We start from the raw sequence: 13,832 nt of genomic DNA on the forward strand, positions 1-13,832 counted from the left end.
AGGAAGTAGTGAGAGTCTCGCCTCTGCCTCTTTCCTGTTCTAGCTGTATGACCTTGACTAACCCGCAACTTCCCTTGGCCCTAGTTTCTTTGTCTGTTAAGCAGGGTTCACACGTCTGGCGCACCAAGAAGGCGCGGAATGAGCCGTAGAAAGGCGAAGAAAATGCTTGCATCCTCCTGGGGAAAGTTGTCAGTCTTCAGAGCCCCTCCCTTTCCTCTGGGAACGCCCAGCCAACGCAGCCTCCGGCTGTCACTTCCTCCACCTCTCACCTCCCGGCCCGCGCGCGCGCGCGGCGCCGGGTGTTGGCGTCACAGCCGGCGCACACCGCCGCCAGGCCCCGCCCCTCGGCCGCGCCTGGCCTCCCGCGGGGCCCCGCCCACCGGGGCGACGCGGCGCTGGCCCCGCCCCACGGGTGACGCGTAGCGCGCGCGGCCCGGCCGCCCCGGCAGTTGGTGCAGCGGCGGTTGGGGCGAGTGCGCTCACCCCACCCCTCCCCTCCTCGGCCAGGGCTCCGGCCCCCACCCCGCGGGGCCCAGCCCCAGCCCCAGCCTCCGCCGGGCCCGTCCCGTGCGGGCCCGTGCCACCCCTCAGCCGGCGACGCCCGGGGCCGCCCGCCCGCCCGCCACCATGGAGCTGGAGGACGGTGTGGTATACCAGGAGGAGCCCGGAGGCTCCGGGGCCGTGATGTCAGAGCGGGTGTCCGGCCTGGCCGGCTCCATCTACCGCGAGTTCGAGCGGCTAATCGGGCGCTACGATGAGGAGGTGGTCAAGGAGCTGATGCCACTGGTGGTGGCCGTGCTGGAGAACCTGGACTCGGTGTTCGCGCAGGACCAGGAGCACCAGGTGGAGCTGGAGCTGCTGCGGGACGACAACGAGCAGCTCATCACCCAGTACGAGCGGGAGAAGGCGCTGCGCAAGCACGCCGAGGAGGTGAGGGCCGGCGGGGGCGGGGGTCGCAGCCTGGCTGGGGACGCTGGGCGCGCCAGGCGCACCAACGCGCCAGGGTGGACTCCTGAAGGGCAGGCCCGAGTCCAGGGCCCTGGACAGTGCTCCGTAGCGTCTCGGGACCCCGGGACACTGGCCGGTGCTGGAAGCCTAGGCAGGCCAGCGAGTGTCCAGGAGAGGGGTGAAGTGGGAGGGAAGGCCCGGGGAGGAAGCGACACTCTGGCATCTGAGGGCACCTGGGACTGCCCGAGGGCGGAGACTTGAGGGTGTCTGGTTGCTTCTTGTTTAGGGAAGTTTCCGACCACCGTAGGATAGTCGGGTGCGGGTTCAAACTTTTAGCATGGGGAGGGGCAGTGCTGTCCTGCCCGAGTCAGTTCCGCTGGCTTCGGTACCTTTCCAGGGGGGCTGCTGCTGCTTTGGGAAGTTAGAGATCTCCCTCTTTCGGTCAGTTTCTTCTTGACATTTAGATTCTCTTGAGAAGGAAGTCTACCTCTTGTACCCTTTTTTTTTTTTTTTTTCATTTAACACTTTGTCAACCACTTAGAAGTCGACTAGCAGAGCCCAGTAAGTACATACAGTACATTCATTTACTTTATTAATGTTCCTCACCGAGGAATGTTCCTCCTTCGTATCAGGTGGTAACCTTGGACAGTTCCCTGACAGCCTCCTCTATTTATAAAGACTGGGGGGCGGGGTTGAGAAGGTGTGGGTGAGTGTTACAACACTTGTCCTGTCTGCATTTGCTTTGCATCCTGCAGTTTCTAAGTACACTTGGCTGGCTCTTCGCTGGAACACCTGAGCGGTGACCTTTGTACTCGTCACCTGAGTGTGTGAGCCTTTTGGATCCTGGGCTGTAAATGATCCTCTAGCTTTTTGAGCGAGTTCAGGATTTTAGCCTGCAGGCTGAGCGCCCTGGCATTGTTTCTGAAGAACCTTTCTTCGGCAGTCAAAATGCTCTCCTTGTTTTTGTGCCAGACATCTACTGCACCTAGCTAAATACATGGTGATTGAAGGAGACTAATTATCGAAGGAACCACGTGTTGTTTTTCAAAACTACATGACGCGGTAGAAGAATGTGACATTTGTTTGGCAGCTCAGTTCCTAGCATTAAATAGGCAGTTTATTTTGTTATATGTGCCTCTGCATTCAGGTAAATGATTCTTTTTTTTTTTTTTTAATCATGATTATAGTGGTGCTTTGTAATTGAGATTTTGCAGTCCGCCTATCTTAAAGGAACGGCATTGAATTTGCCAAACAAAATTGACTTTATTTCAAGAGTATGTTTACAAATATACATGGAGGGAAGGGTTGAAAAGAAGACAAGGCCACAGTTTCTGTTGGTTTCTTGGTACTGTTTATAAAACAGATCAAGGCCTTTAAGGTGGCTTGCCACTTGGTCATACCGATACAGACTTTTGCCATGATGTGGATGCAGTTGGAAGAGAGTGGGGCCAAATATACACAGATTAGGAGCAAGTTCTATGTAACCTATTACCTCTGGTTAAAAAAAAGAAATGTTCCCTCCAGCCTTAGCCTGCGGACAGGATGAAGGGCCGAGGTTACACAGTCCAAGAAAACCAGTTGTTACAGGTTGCAGAATCAGAAAGTAAAACTGCTAGGCTTTGTTTTCTTTATTTATTCATTTATTTTGGTTTTTCAAGACAGGGTTTCAATGTGTAGCCCTGGCTGGCTATCCTGGAGCTTGCTCTGTAGACCAGGCTGGCCTGGGACTCACAGAGATCCTCCTGCCACTGCCTACCTAATGCTGGGATCAAAGGCATGCACCACCTCTGTCCGGCTTATATTTATTTAAGTAAATGACTTTAAAAACAGTCTGTTCACTAGGTTTCTTTAACATTTATACTTTCTTAGTTATATCTGTTAAATCTCCATAATGAAATGTTTGGGTAGACTCCTGGCCTGAGAATTGACAACACTGATGAGATGCTAGACAAACCCTGCCCTAACCACAAACATAAAACCCCAGCAGCAGCAGCAGCAGCACTCATGGAAGATGCTAAGCGGTTTTGCCTATACCTAGGAGCTCAGTCTTCCAGGCCAGTGTACAGAGTGGATCCTGTTTAATTCTCTCCCTGAATGCTCAGTGCCTTTAACCCAGAAATTAAGAGCGTGTGCTTATAGCAGAAGTGCTCCAGGGAGGGTATTTACAAAGTAATTTGAAAGCATGGTAATTGTTCATCTTTAGAGCGTAAAGAAAATTCTGGGTATCTTTGTGGGAACTTAAGAAGACATGGGAATGGTGAAGGTGTTAAGGAACCTATGAGGTGCTGTAATCTCTTGCTTGCAGAAATTGCCAGAGAGGGGGCAGGAATGTAATTTCTATTATAATGGTTGTACTTAATTTGAATGTACTCCACTTTTTTTTGCTTTTATTTGAATTGTGTATGTGTATAGTTGGTTTGTTGTTTTAGTGACTCCTTTTAGAACTGCTTTTTGGGGGTGGGGTGGAGTGGAAAGGTGGCTCAGCAGTTAAGAGCACTGACTGCTCTTCCTGAGGTCCTGAATTTAATTCCCAACAAACACATGGTGGTTTATAACCATCTGTAATGGAATTGGATGCCCTCTTCTGGTGTGTCTGAAGAAAATCACAGTGTACTCACATGCTGTTTTGGGAACTGGAGTATAGCTTAGTGGTAGAGTGCCTGCCTAGCATTCTGTCTGGGCTCAGTCCACAGCACTGCAAAAAGTTACCTCCAGCACCAAACAGCAGCAAATAAAATACATAGAGAAAGGCAGAGTTTTACATAGTTTTTGGCCAGTGGCAATTGGTAATAAATGCTTTCACTGGACACTCTTGTCCTTGGTTCCCTGCCACGAGCTTTCCTTTAACCCAGGCCTGGCAGATACTTTTGCTCATGTTACACCCTTGCCACACAGTGTCTTCCCCAGAGTTTAACCTGGTGAGCTCTTTTCTCCCTCCCTTTTTCTTCCTTCCTTTCCTCCTTCTCCTCCTTCTTTCTTTCTTTTTTTTTTTTTAAAGATTTATTTATTTATTATATGTAAGTACACTGTAGTTGTTTTCAGACACTCCAGAAGAGGGCGTCAGATCTTGTTACAGATGGTTGTGAGCCACCATATGGTTGCTGGGATTTGAACTCCGGACCTTCGGAAGAGCAGTCGGGTGCTTTTACCCACTGAGCCATCTCACCAGCCCTCCTCCTTCTTTCTTTAGTCTTAGCCTGTGCTTTCTTTCTATATAAGCATGCTCTGTACCCACATCAGCTTTGAACTTGAAATTCGTTTGTGTCAGCCTTCCGAGTCTTGAGGTTACAGGCTTATACTGCCATCCTCAGCCAGTTCCTGTCAATTATATGCTCAGTTTAAATGCCTTTCTTGTCCATTGTGTAATGAAATATTGTGTGGCCCTCGTGAATCCATTTATTTGCTTTTTTTGTGGGGTCTGGGGAGAGACTGGGCACTTACTCTCTTTCCAAGGCTGGTCTAGAACTTAGGATTTCTGGCTACAGATTCCTGGCAATTGTGTCTCAGCTTTCTAGGTGCTGAGTATAGGTGATTATAGTAATTTGCTACCATGGCTGGCTCATCCCTTTAACAAAATTTACTTATTTATTTAAGCATGCTTAAGGATGAGTTTGCCATGGCTCATGGGCAGAGGTGAGAGGAGAACTTAGGTCAGTTCTTTTTTTCTACCAAATTATTCTTGGGGATTAAACTCAGGTCAGCAGGGGCTGATGAGATGGTTCAGTAGCAGTTAAAGGGCTGGTCCTGGTCTTGCAAGGGAGCCAAGTTCTGTTCCCAGAACCCACATCAAAAAGCTCACATTTGGCTGTACCTCCAGCTCCAGAGGGCTCCGAGGCCTAAGGGCTCTGTGTACACCTGCACTTGTGCGTATGCTCACAAGCAAACACACACACACACACACACACACACACACACACACTAAAATAGAAATAATTGTTAGGAGCTGGAGAGGTGGCTCAGTGGTCAAGAGCACACACTGCTCTTCCAGAGGACTGAGTTCAGTTCCTAGTTCCTATATAGGCAGCTGACAATTGTTTGTAATTCCAGCTCCAGAATCTATCTTCTAGAGCACTGCACTTCTGTGTACAGACCGACATTCAGACAGTACATAGACAGGCCATGATTACAACCTAAAAAACTGGGTCTGGAGAGATAGCTCAGTGGTTTAGTATACACACACACACACAAACAAAATACCAATGACACAAAAAAATAAAATCTCAAAAAATTTTAATAAATACATCTAACACACCCCAAATAACCTTAGGGCATCAGGCTTGGAGACAAGTGCCTTTAGCAGCTATATTGTCTCACTAGCCCAAGTCTGGTCTTTTCGTAGTTTTTTGTTTGTTTTGAGGAGGATTTCATGATTTTTCTGCCTCTCAAGTGCTGGGTTTACAGGTCTGTACCACTATTGTTAATTAGTCATTAAAAAAAAAAAAAAAAAAGGTTGGGGGCTGGAGAGATGGCTCAGCGGTTAAGAGCACTGACTACTCTTCTGAAGGTCCTGAGTTCAAATCCCAGCAACCACATGGTGGCTCACAACCACCTGTAATGAGACCTGACACCCTCTTCTGGAGTGCCTGAAGCTACAGTGTACTTACATATAATAAATAAATAAATCTTAAAAAAAAAAAAAGTCGGAGCAAGGCATGGTAGTACTTACCTTTAATCCCAGCACTCTGGAGGACAGCCAGCGCAGCACAGTAAGACCTAGTCTTAAAACAACTCTAAAACATGCTTTTAACTTTTTAAAAATGTGGTATATGTTACATATATATGTATCGTTTCCATGTTAATTCGGGGGTGTATTCACATGTGTGTGTGGTTTCCGTGTTCATTAGGGTGTGTTCGCATGTGTGTGCAAGAGGTCAGAGTTGATGCTAGATGTCATCCTCAGCTGCTCCCTCTCACCTTGTTTATTTGTGACGAGAGTTTGAGTGACCCGGAATGTTTCTTTTCTTGTTTATCGGTGTGATAACTCTGATGAAAGCAACCTTAGGGGGTTGGAAAGATAGTTCAGCAGGTAAGAACTGAGTTGCTCTTACATGGGACCCAGGTTTGGTTCCCAGCACCCACAGGATGGTTCACAACTCTCCTTAACTCCAGTTCCAGGGAATCTGATACTTTCTTCTAGCCTCCATGAATACCAGGTATACACACACACATGTACACATATATGCAGCCAAAATACTCATACATATAAAATAAGTACATCTTTAAAAAGAAAAGCAACCCAAGGGAGAAAGGGCCTATTGTAGCTCACAATTCAAAGCCCAGTCTGTCATGGCAGGGAAGTCAAGGCAGGAGTTTGAAGCAGCTGGTCACACTGCATGCACAGTCAGAAACAGAAGGATGGATGCATGCTTGTAAGTTTCAGTTTATTGTATATAGTTTAGGAACCTTGCCTGGAGAATGTTCTTGCCACCAGTAAAATGGGTCTTCCTATATCAATTAACAATGTAGTCTACATAATCCCCCAGAGGTATGCTCAGAGGTCCATCTCTCAGGTGATTCTAAGTTTCCTCAATTTCATAGGTTCCTGACACACACAAGGTAGCTTATAACATCCTGTAACTCCAGTTTTGGAGGATATGACAACCTCTTCGGACATCCTCAGGCTCTTGCATGCATGTGATCCATATAAAGACACTCAGGCACACATACAAATAGAAATACATAAATTAAACAAACAAATCTTGTATCTGGGTACATCTTTCTTGAGGAGCCTGTACCCTTGGTTGGGTATGTAGCACTTGCTATGACTATCTTAGAGAAGCCCACACTGTGTTCTTGGGTGTATATTACTTTCTCAGATATGTCTTTATCTCTTTACCATCATGCTTAAGATTGTGTTAAAATATCTTTATTAAACCTGAGCTTTGCTTCATAGAATAAAATGCTGTGGTTTGTTTCTTCAGTGGAACAATGACTTCTCTCTTTTCCAATAATCAGCTCAGCCACTGACCTCTTAGGGAAAAGGTCAGCAGTCTGGCCATGGTAGCACACGACTTTGATCCCAGCACTTGGGGGGAACTGGCAGGTGGATCTCTGAATTCAAGGCCAACCTGGTCTACAGAACTAGTTTCAGGACAGCCAGGGCCACACAGAGAAACCTGTGGAGAAAAGAAAACAAGGAAAGAAAAAGCAAAAAGATGAGCATTAGCCTGGAGGAACACTCTGTAGTCCAGGCTAGCCTAGGACTCACTGTGTAGTCAGGAATAACCTTGAGTTACTCATCTTCCTTTGTAGTCCAGGCTAGCCTAGGACTCACTGTGTAGTCAGGAATAACCTTGAGTTACTCATCTTCCTGCCTCAAGGATTGTAGGCATTACCACCATTCAGACTTGGCTGGTTTTTTGGTTTTGTTTTTAAAGATTGATCTATGTATTTGTGTGTGTCAATATGTGTGAGTGCATGTGCCCGTGCATGAATGGGGAGACTAGAAAGTACTGACTGGCCTCTGTCGATTTCTTTTTTATTTGTATTTTATTTTTATTTTTGAGACGAGGTTTATGTGTGTAACAGCCCTGGCTGCTCTGCACTGGAGCTCACTCTGTACCCCAGGCTGGCTTCAAGCTCACAGACATCCACCTGCCTCTGCCTCCCATCACCACCATTTGCTATTCTGAGTGTATTTAGAAGTCAAGGCTGGCAAGCCTTTTTTTTTTTTTTTTTTTTTTTTTTTCTTTTTTAAAGCAAAAACAAAACCAAAAAACCTTCTTTGAAATGTCTTTGCTTGTCTGCATTTAGTGTGTGAACCACTTAGATGCTTGATGCCCAAAGATGGCAGTAGAAGAAGGTCCTCTGGTACTGGAGTTGTGGGTGGTGGGTTCTGGGAACCAAACCTGGGTCCTCTGCAAAAGTAGCAAGCGTTCTTATCTACTGAACCATCTATCCAGTCCCTACTACTTATAGTTTTTAAGATTTAATTTTTAAAACCTTTTGTTTGTTTAATTTTTTTTATGTATGCGCATACACTGTCGCTCTCTTCAGATACACCAGAAGAGGGCATCAGATCCCATTACAGATGGTTGTGAGCTACCAGTTTTGGTTGCTAGGGATTGGCTCAAGATCTTTGGAAGAGCAGTCAGTCCTCTTAACCACTGAGCCATCTCCACAGCTCCAAGATTTAATTTTTACCTAGTATGTGTGTGTCATATGTGGGAATGTACATGGTGCCCTTGGAGTCCAGAAGAGGGTATTGGATCCCCTGGTGCTGGAGTTAACATGTGGCTGTGAGCTGCCTGCCATGGGTGGCTGAGAACTGCAGTTGTGAGAGCAGGAGTAGCAGTACATGCACGTTCTCTCCAGCCCCACAGTCAGTACAGTGTTATGGTCAACTAGCCCACTTGTTTATTATTAGGAAAAAGTACACACACACACACACAGACACACACACAGACACACACACAAGTTGCAAAGCCACTCACTGTATACTCACTATCAGATTCAGTAGTTTAGTCATCAGTATATGTGAGTGCTGGGGTGTTGATTGTTGATGTGGATGTGCACTTCTTGTTTTGTTTTTTTGTTTCTTGTTTTGTTTTTTTGAGACAGGGTTTCTCTGTATAGCCCTGGCTGTTCTGGAACTCTGGAACTCACTTTGTAGATCAGGCTGGCCTCGAACTCAGAAATCCGCCTGCCTCTGTCTCCCGAGTGCTAGGATTAAAGGCATGTGCCACCACTGCCCGGCTTGTATGTGCACTTAGTATGAGTGTGTGTGTGTATAATAAAGGACAATATGGTGCAGTTAGTTCTGTCTTTTCTTTCACCTTTAGGTGGGTTCCAGGTATCACAGTTAGGCTACCAGGCTTGCATGACAGTGCTTTTCTTTCCTGGTGAGCTGTCTTGGCTTATGTACACACATGTCTCTTATTGCTGAGCTGTTTGAAAGCAAATTTACATTCTGATGCTTTCCTCAGTACAACATATTTAGACTTGAGAATACTTTCTAGTGTCACCTAAGTTCTATTTGAATTAATTTAACAATTTGAGGCAAAGTTTTACTGTGTATCCCATTCTAGTCTCAAACTTGAGATTTCTGCCTCCCTCAAAAGTGCTGAAATATAAGCAGTGCATTACTACACTTACCTTGATTTTTTTGTTGTTTTTTGAGACAGTGTTTCATGTAGCTCAGGCTATCCTCAAACTTGCTATGTTGTGGTGGCTGGCCCTGGACTCCTGTTCTCCTTCTCCCACCCCTCAGTTGTTTGCATTACAGATGCAGTCAACCAAGCCGGGCTTTGCTTTAACTTAGGCGTGGTATATGCCAGTTACAGGGATGGATAAGTCAATATATTTTAGAATGTTTTAAAATTATTGTATGTGAGTATATGGTGTCCATGTATGCTAGGGTGTGTGTGTGTGTGAGAGAGAGAGAGAGAGAGGGGGGGCAATGTTGTGATGTTGGTTCTCTCCTACATTTTTGGGGATCCCAAGGCTTAAACTCTGGTCCCTGAGTTTCCTAGGCAAGTACCTTTACTTTACCTGCTGATTTGCTCATCAGCCCAAGTCATTAATATCTTTATAGTTCATTAATATAACTACAAGGAAAAGAAGAAATTATTGTAATTTAGCTATTTCTATAAGAAATTTAGTGGTGCACATCTTTAATCCCAGCTCTCAGGAGCTAGAGAGAAGCTGATCTCTGAGTTCAAAGCCAGCCTGGTCTACACAGTGAGTTCAAAGATACCTAGAGCTACATAGTGAGACCCTGACTTGAAAAAAAAAAAAAAAAAAAGAAAGAAAAAGATTTAATTTGACATTTATAAAACAATATTATTTTGACACTAAGAGTATATCTGGCCATGGTGATACACTCTTGTACTCTATACTTGGGGAGGTAGAGGCAAGAGGATCAGGTTAGGAGTTCAAGGTCACCTTCAACTCCATAATGGGTTGAAGGCCAGTCTGGGTACAAAAGACCAAAGGTAGGCGTGTACATTCGTTTAATCCCAACACTAAGGAGGCAGAGGCAGGTGGATATCTTGATTTCAAAGGACAGCCAGCTGAGCCTATGTGATAAAGAGAGAGAGAGAGAGAGAGAGAGAGAGAGAGAGAGAGAGAGAGAGAGTAACTAGTTTGTGCTTTTTGTCTCAATGAGTAGTAGTGGTTGATTAGTATGCACAGGACTGGGCCCTGGGTTTGATTCCCAGTATGAGAGAGAAGAACAAAAGAATAAAGAGGGAAAAAGGGAGGAGTTTAGCTAGTGTGGTAGCTGCCTGTACTCAGGCTAGAGTCCTGGGCTCCAGGCTTTAAAATATAAGCTATGTAGTTAGACGCCACCTACCACCTTAAAAAGGAGAAGAAAGTAAATAAAAACAGTAGATTGCAGATTATTGTAGAAGCTGTTCAGGAAGTTAACAGGGTGATAGAATAAAGAAGCAGGCATGTTAAATGGAACAAGCTTATAAAAAAGGTTAAGTTGATGCAGGAGGCAACTCGATTCACAAGAATAAATATTTAGGTCTGAAGCTTTTAACATTTACATTTAGAATTTCTCTTCCTGATTCTAGAAAAAAATTGAAAAGTATATTATTTTCATAAATTGATTTTTTTCTACTTTTAGCCATATTCCTTTTCAAACTTGACTTCCCAGCAATGTATAACTTTTGGCAACTCTTTCCAATAAATGTTTTGCAGAGCTGAGAATTAAATTGAGGGCTTATATGCAGGGTGTATGATTTGGAGAGCTCTTGTATTCCACTCTCTACCCCCAATTTGATATCTGACCTCTGAATTTCCCATATTTATATTGGTGTCTGCTTCCTTTGATTTTCTCTTATATGACTTTTTATTTGTCACTATGAATACCTGTAGCTGATATTCTCCATTCCCATGGGTTTAATTACCATTGTTCATTATTCCATATGGATATGTCTTTGAGTTATAACAAATACTTGACTTGATACTTATGCTCTTGGTAGGGATACAGTGGTTCTCTTCCTCTCTCTCTAGAGACTTCACATTGCCTATTAGATGTGAGTGTTTTCTAACATGTTAAAAATGAACTTACCATGCCGGGCGTGGTGGCGCACGCCTTTAATCCCAGCACTTGGGAGGCAGAGGCAGGCGGATTTCTGAGTTCGAGGCCAGCCTGGTCTACAAAGTGAGTGCCAGGACAGCCAAGGCTACACAGAGAAACCCTGTCTCCAAAAACAAAAACAAACAAACAAACAAACAAACAAACAAAAAATGAACTTACCCCCAAAGTCTGCTTCCCTTGTTCTGTCTTGTTCTCTGACTATCTTCCATGGCTCTCCCTCACTTCTAGTTATCATTATTATCCTTTTTAGCTAATTTATTAGTTTTATTATTTTTTCAACAAGGTCGTAGCAGCAGACCTGAAACTCTGCCTTCATTTCCCATGCACGTGTACTTTCTTTCCCTGCCATATTTTTCTTTTTTTGGAGGGGGAGGGGTGACACATTGCCTAAGTTGGTCTTAAATTCCTGCGCTCATTTACCAGCTTTAGCCTCTCAAATAGCTACAAGCATGCATGGTGCTGACTTTCCTTTGTACCTAAGTCTCTTTTTCCAAGTCGGTTTTTATCATCATGCTCCAGGCTGTCGATCTCTCACTCTGCATGTCACTCCTTGAAAGGAAACTGTGGTAGCCACCACTATCCACAACTGGCACAGAGGAAGTGCTGAGCATTTCTGAATGAAGGACTAATTTTTCTTTCTAGTATTGGCAACCTATAAAGTTTCCATTTCTCCAAAATGGAAGTCTGGGACTAGTGTGGAGCTCGGAGGTCACATGCCATCCCCTGGGATCAATTGCAGTACTGAAGAAAGAAAACCAAGGAAATCTGATCAGAGAATCTTCACACTTAGTGTCTCTAGCTAAGTTTCTTGAAATGGCTTGTTTCTAAGTAGAAGGCTTTGAGTGTAGATATCCCTATCTTGTGAGTTTCAGCTGTCCATTTTGAGCCACACTAAACATTTTGTATTCATTCCTGGCCTTAATAAAAGCATGCTTCTTATAGTTTAAAAAAAATTACATTTATTTATTTATTTATTTATTTATTGTTGAGAGGGGCATGCACTTGTTGTCAGTGTGCATGTCAGTCAGAAGACAGTTTTTTTGTTTTGTTTTGTTTTGTTTTGTTTGTTTTTCAAGACAGGGTTTCTCTGTGTAGCCCTGGCTGTTCTGGAACTCACTCTGTAGACCAGGCTGGCCTTGAACTCAGAAATCTGACTGCCTCTGCCTCCCAAGTGCTGCGGTTAAAGGCGTGCGCCACCACTGCCCAGCCAGAAGGCAGCTTTTGGGAATCTGTTCTCTCTCCTTCCACCACATACATTCCTGGGATTAAACTCAGTCAGGCTTAGAGCAGCAGGCAACTTTACCCACTGAGATATCCTGCCAACCCAATTTTACCTATGGACTGATTTGTTGTTTAAGATGCAATTCTAGATTGCCTTTTATGAACACCTAAGTATGGATTATGGTGTTTCATTGCCTCCCACAACCAAATGTCCTTTCCTTTTCTTCACACCTCACCTATCTTATCAGACTAATCTGTTGCTTTTATTCTTTCACCAAACTGGACATTCAGTGGGCACTTAATAAGTGTCTGTTGGCTAAATGGATAAATATCTAAAGGTCAAATTGCTAAGCCTAAGCTCATTTACAGTTCTCTTTGTGCATTCAAATTTTTGTCACTAACTGTTGGTGCCAAGTTATGCTAAAACTTGCAAAAAGTTTTTCCATAAGTCTTTTGACTTTTTCTCTCTCTTGTAACTCCAATTCTAAGGGTATCTAACATTCTTTGTCATCAGACACACAAAGCACAAACATACATGTATGCAAAACACCTATCCACATAATACAAACATTTGAAAAAAGTTTAATCGAGTTCTCATTTCCCTCCACTTTGTCGCCATTTGTCAATCTCAGACTTTGGTTTCTGTTGCTGTCTGCTGTATGTTAAGTACTTCTTGCTTTGATGTGCTTTCCCTAAGTCCCTACTTTAGTTGAATATGTTTTCTCACATTTACTGATTAGTTCAATTTTTCAGTGAATTTTTTATTCAGTTTTATTCAGTTTTATATGCTCAGTTGGTAGCAACCATATCTGAATGTACATGGCTAGTTTTGAATTTCAGAGATTGTTTTTGGTGGTGGGTTTGGGGGTCGAGATAGGGTCTCTCTATGTTAGCCTAGGCTTGCTTGGAGCTAGTGATGTAGACCAGGCTGATCTTGAACTCACAGAGATCCACCTGCCTCTGAGTGCTGAGACTAAAGCTGCATGATGATATTCCTGTTTTGTTTAAGCTAGTAATCAAATGTTCCATTCTTTTATGTCTTTATCTCTACCTCTCTGTGTCTCTGTCTGCCTCTGTCTTTTTGAACAGCCTGAATTATGCTCTTTGATGACCTTTATAACAGTCCCTTAAGATCATCATTCAGGTGAAAAGCATCAGAAAGTCTGGTTTAAAACACTGACTGTGAAGGTGTTCATGAGACAGCCAGCAAATCTGAATAGTAACCAAGTATTTACTATTAGTTGATTGAGAGTTGGGAAGTGGTACTATTTCTCATTTATTTTCCTTCAGCTAGGTTTTCTTACAGAGGAGGGTTTCCTTTTATCTACTGGTTACCTACCCTAAGGTATAGTTTTTACAAAAGGAAGTGTTTGGTACTTCTTTATACTTTTAGATTTTTGGAACCTCATACTTAGTTTTGTTTTCTTTCTCCTTCTCTCTTTTAAAAATAGCCCACTGTGGCTCTATGGGAGCAGTGACTTTTCTCTGCCTCTGACAAGTATAAATTATAGTTTTCATTCTCTCCTGCTTTGTCTGTTTTCCTCAGAATCTCCTCTGCCCCCTTCTAATCGTTTTTTGCTCTCTCTCTCTCTCTCTCTCTCTCTCTCTCTCTCTC

The 13,832-nt window shown here is 44.0% G+C and overlaps 1 protein-coding gene and 1 pseudogene across 8 annotated transcripts in view; both read left to right on the forward strand.

The window, feature by feature from the left end:
- The first annotated feature begins 442 nt into the window (after positions 1 to 442).
- Positions 443 to 13,832, forward strand: part of Spag9 (sperm associated antigen 9) — a 129,084-nt gene continuing 115,694 nt past the window's right edge. For 6 of the 8 annotated variants that reach the window (XM_029483615.1, XM_021175540.2, XM_029483617.1 and 3 more), the window contains exon 1: positions 444 to 930. In XM_029483615.1, coding sequence (XP_029339475.1) covers positions 628 to 930 — 303 coding nt within the window. In that variant the 5' untranslated portion in view covers positions 444 to 627. Of the gene's footprint in view, positions 931 to 13,832 lie in introns of all 8 variants that reach the window. The other 2 variants (XM_029483614.1, XM_029483616.1) reach the window with 1 other exon arrangement.
- Positions 1,286 to 13,832, forward strand: part of LOC110306213 — a 14,927-nt pseudogene continuing 2,380 nt past the window's right edge.

The sequence above is a fragment of the Mus caroli genome, chromosome 11, assembly GCF_900094665.2.
Source record: "Mus caroli chromosome 11, CAROLI_EIJ_v1.1, whole genome shotgun sequence".
NCBI lineage: Eukaryota > Metazoa > Chordata > Mammalia > Rodentia > Muridae > Mus > Mus caroli.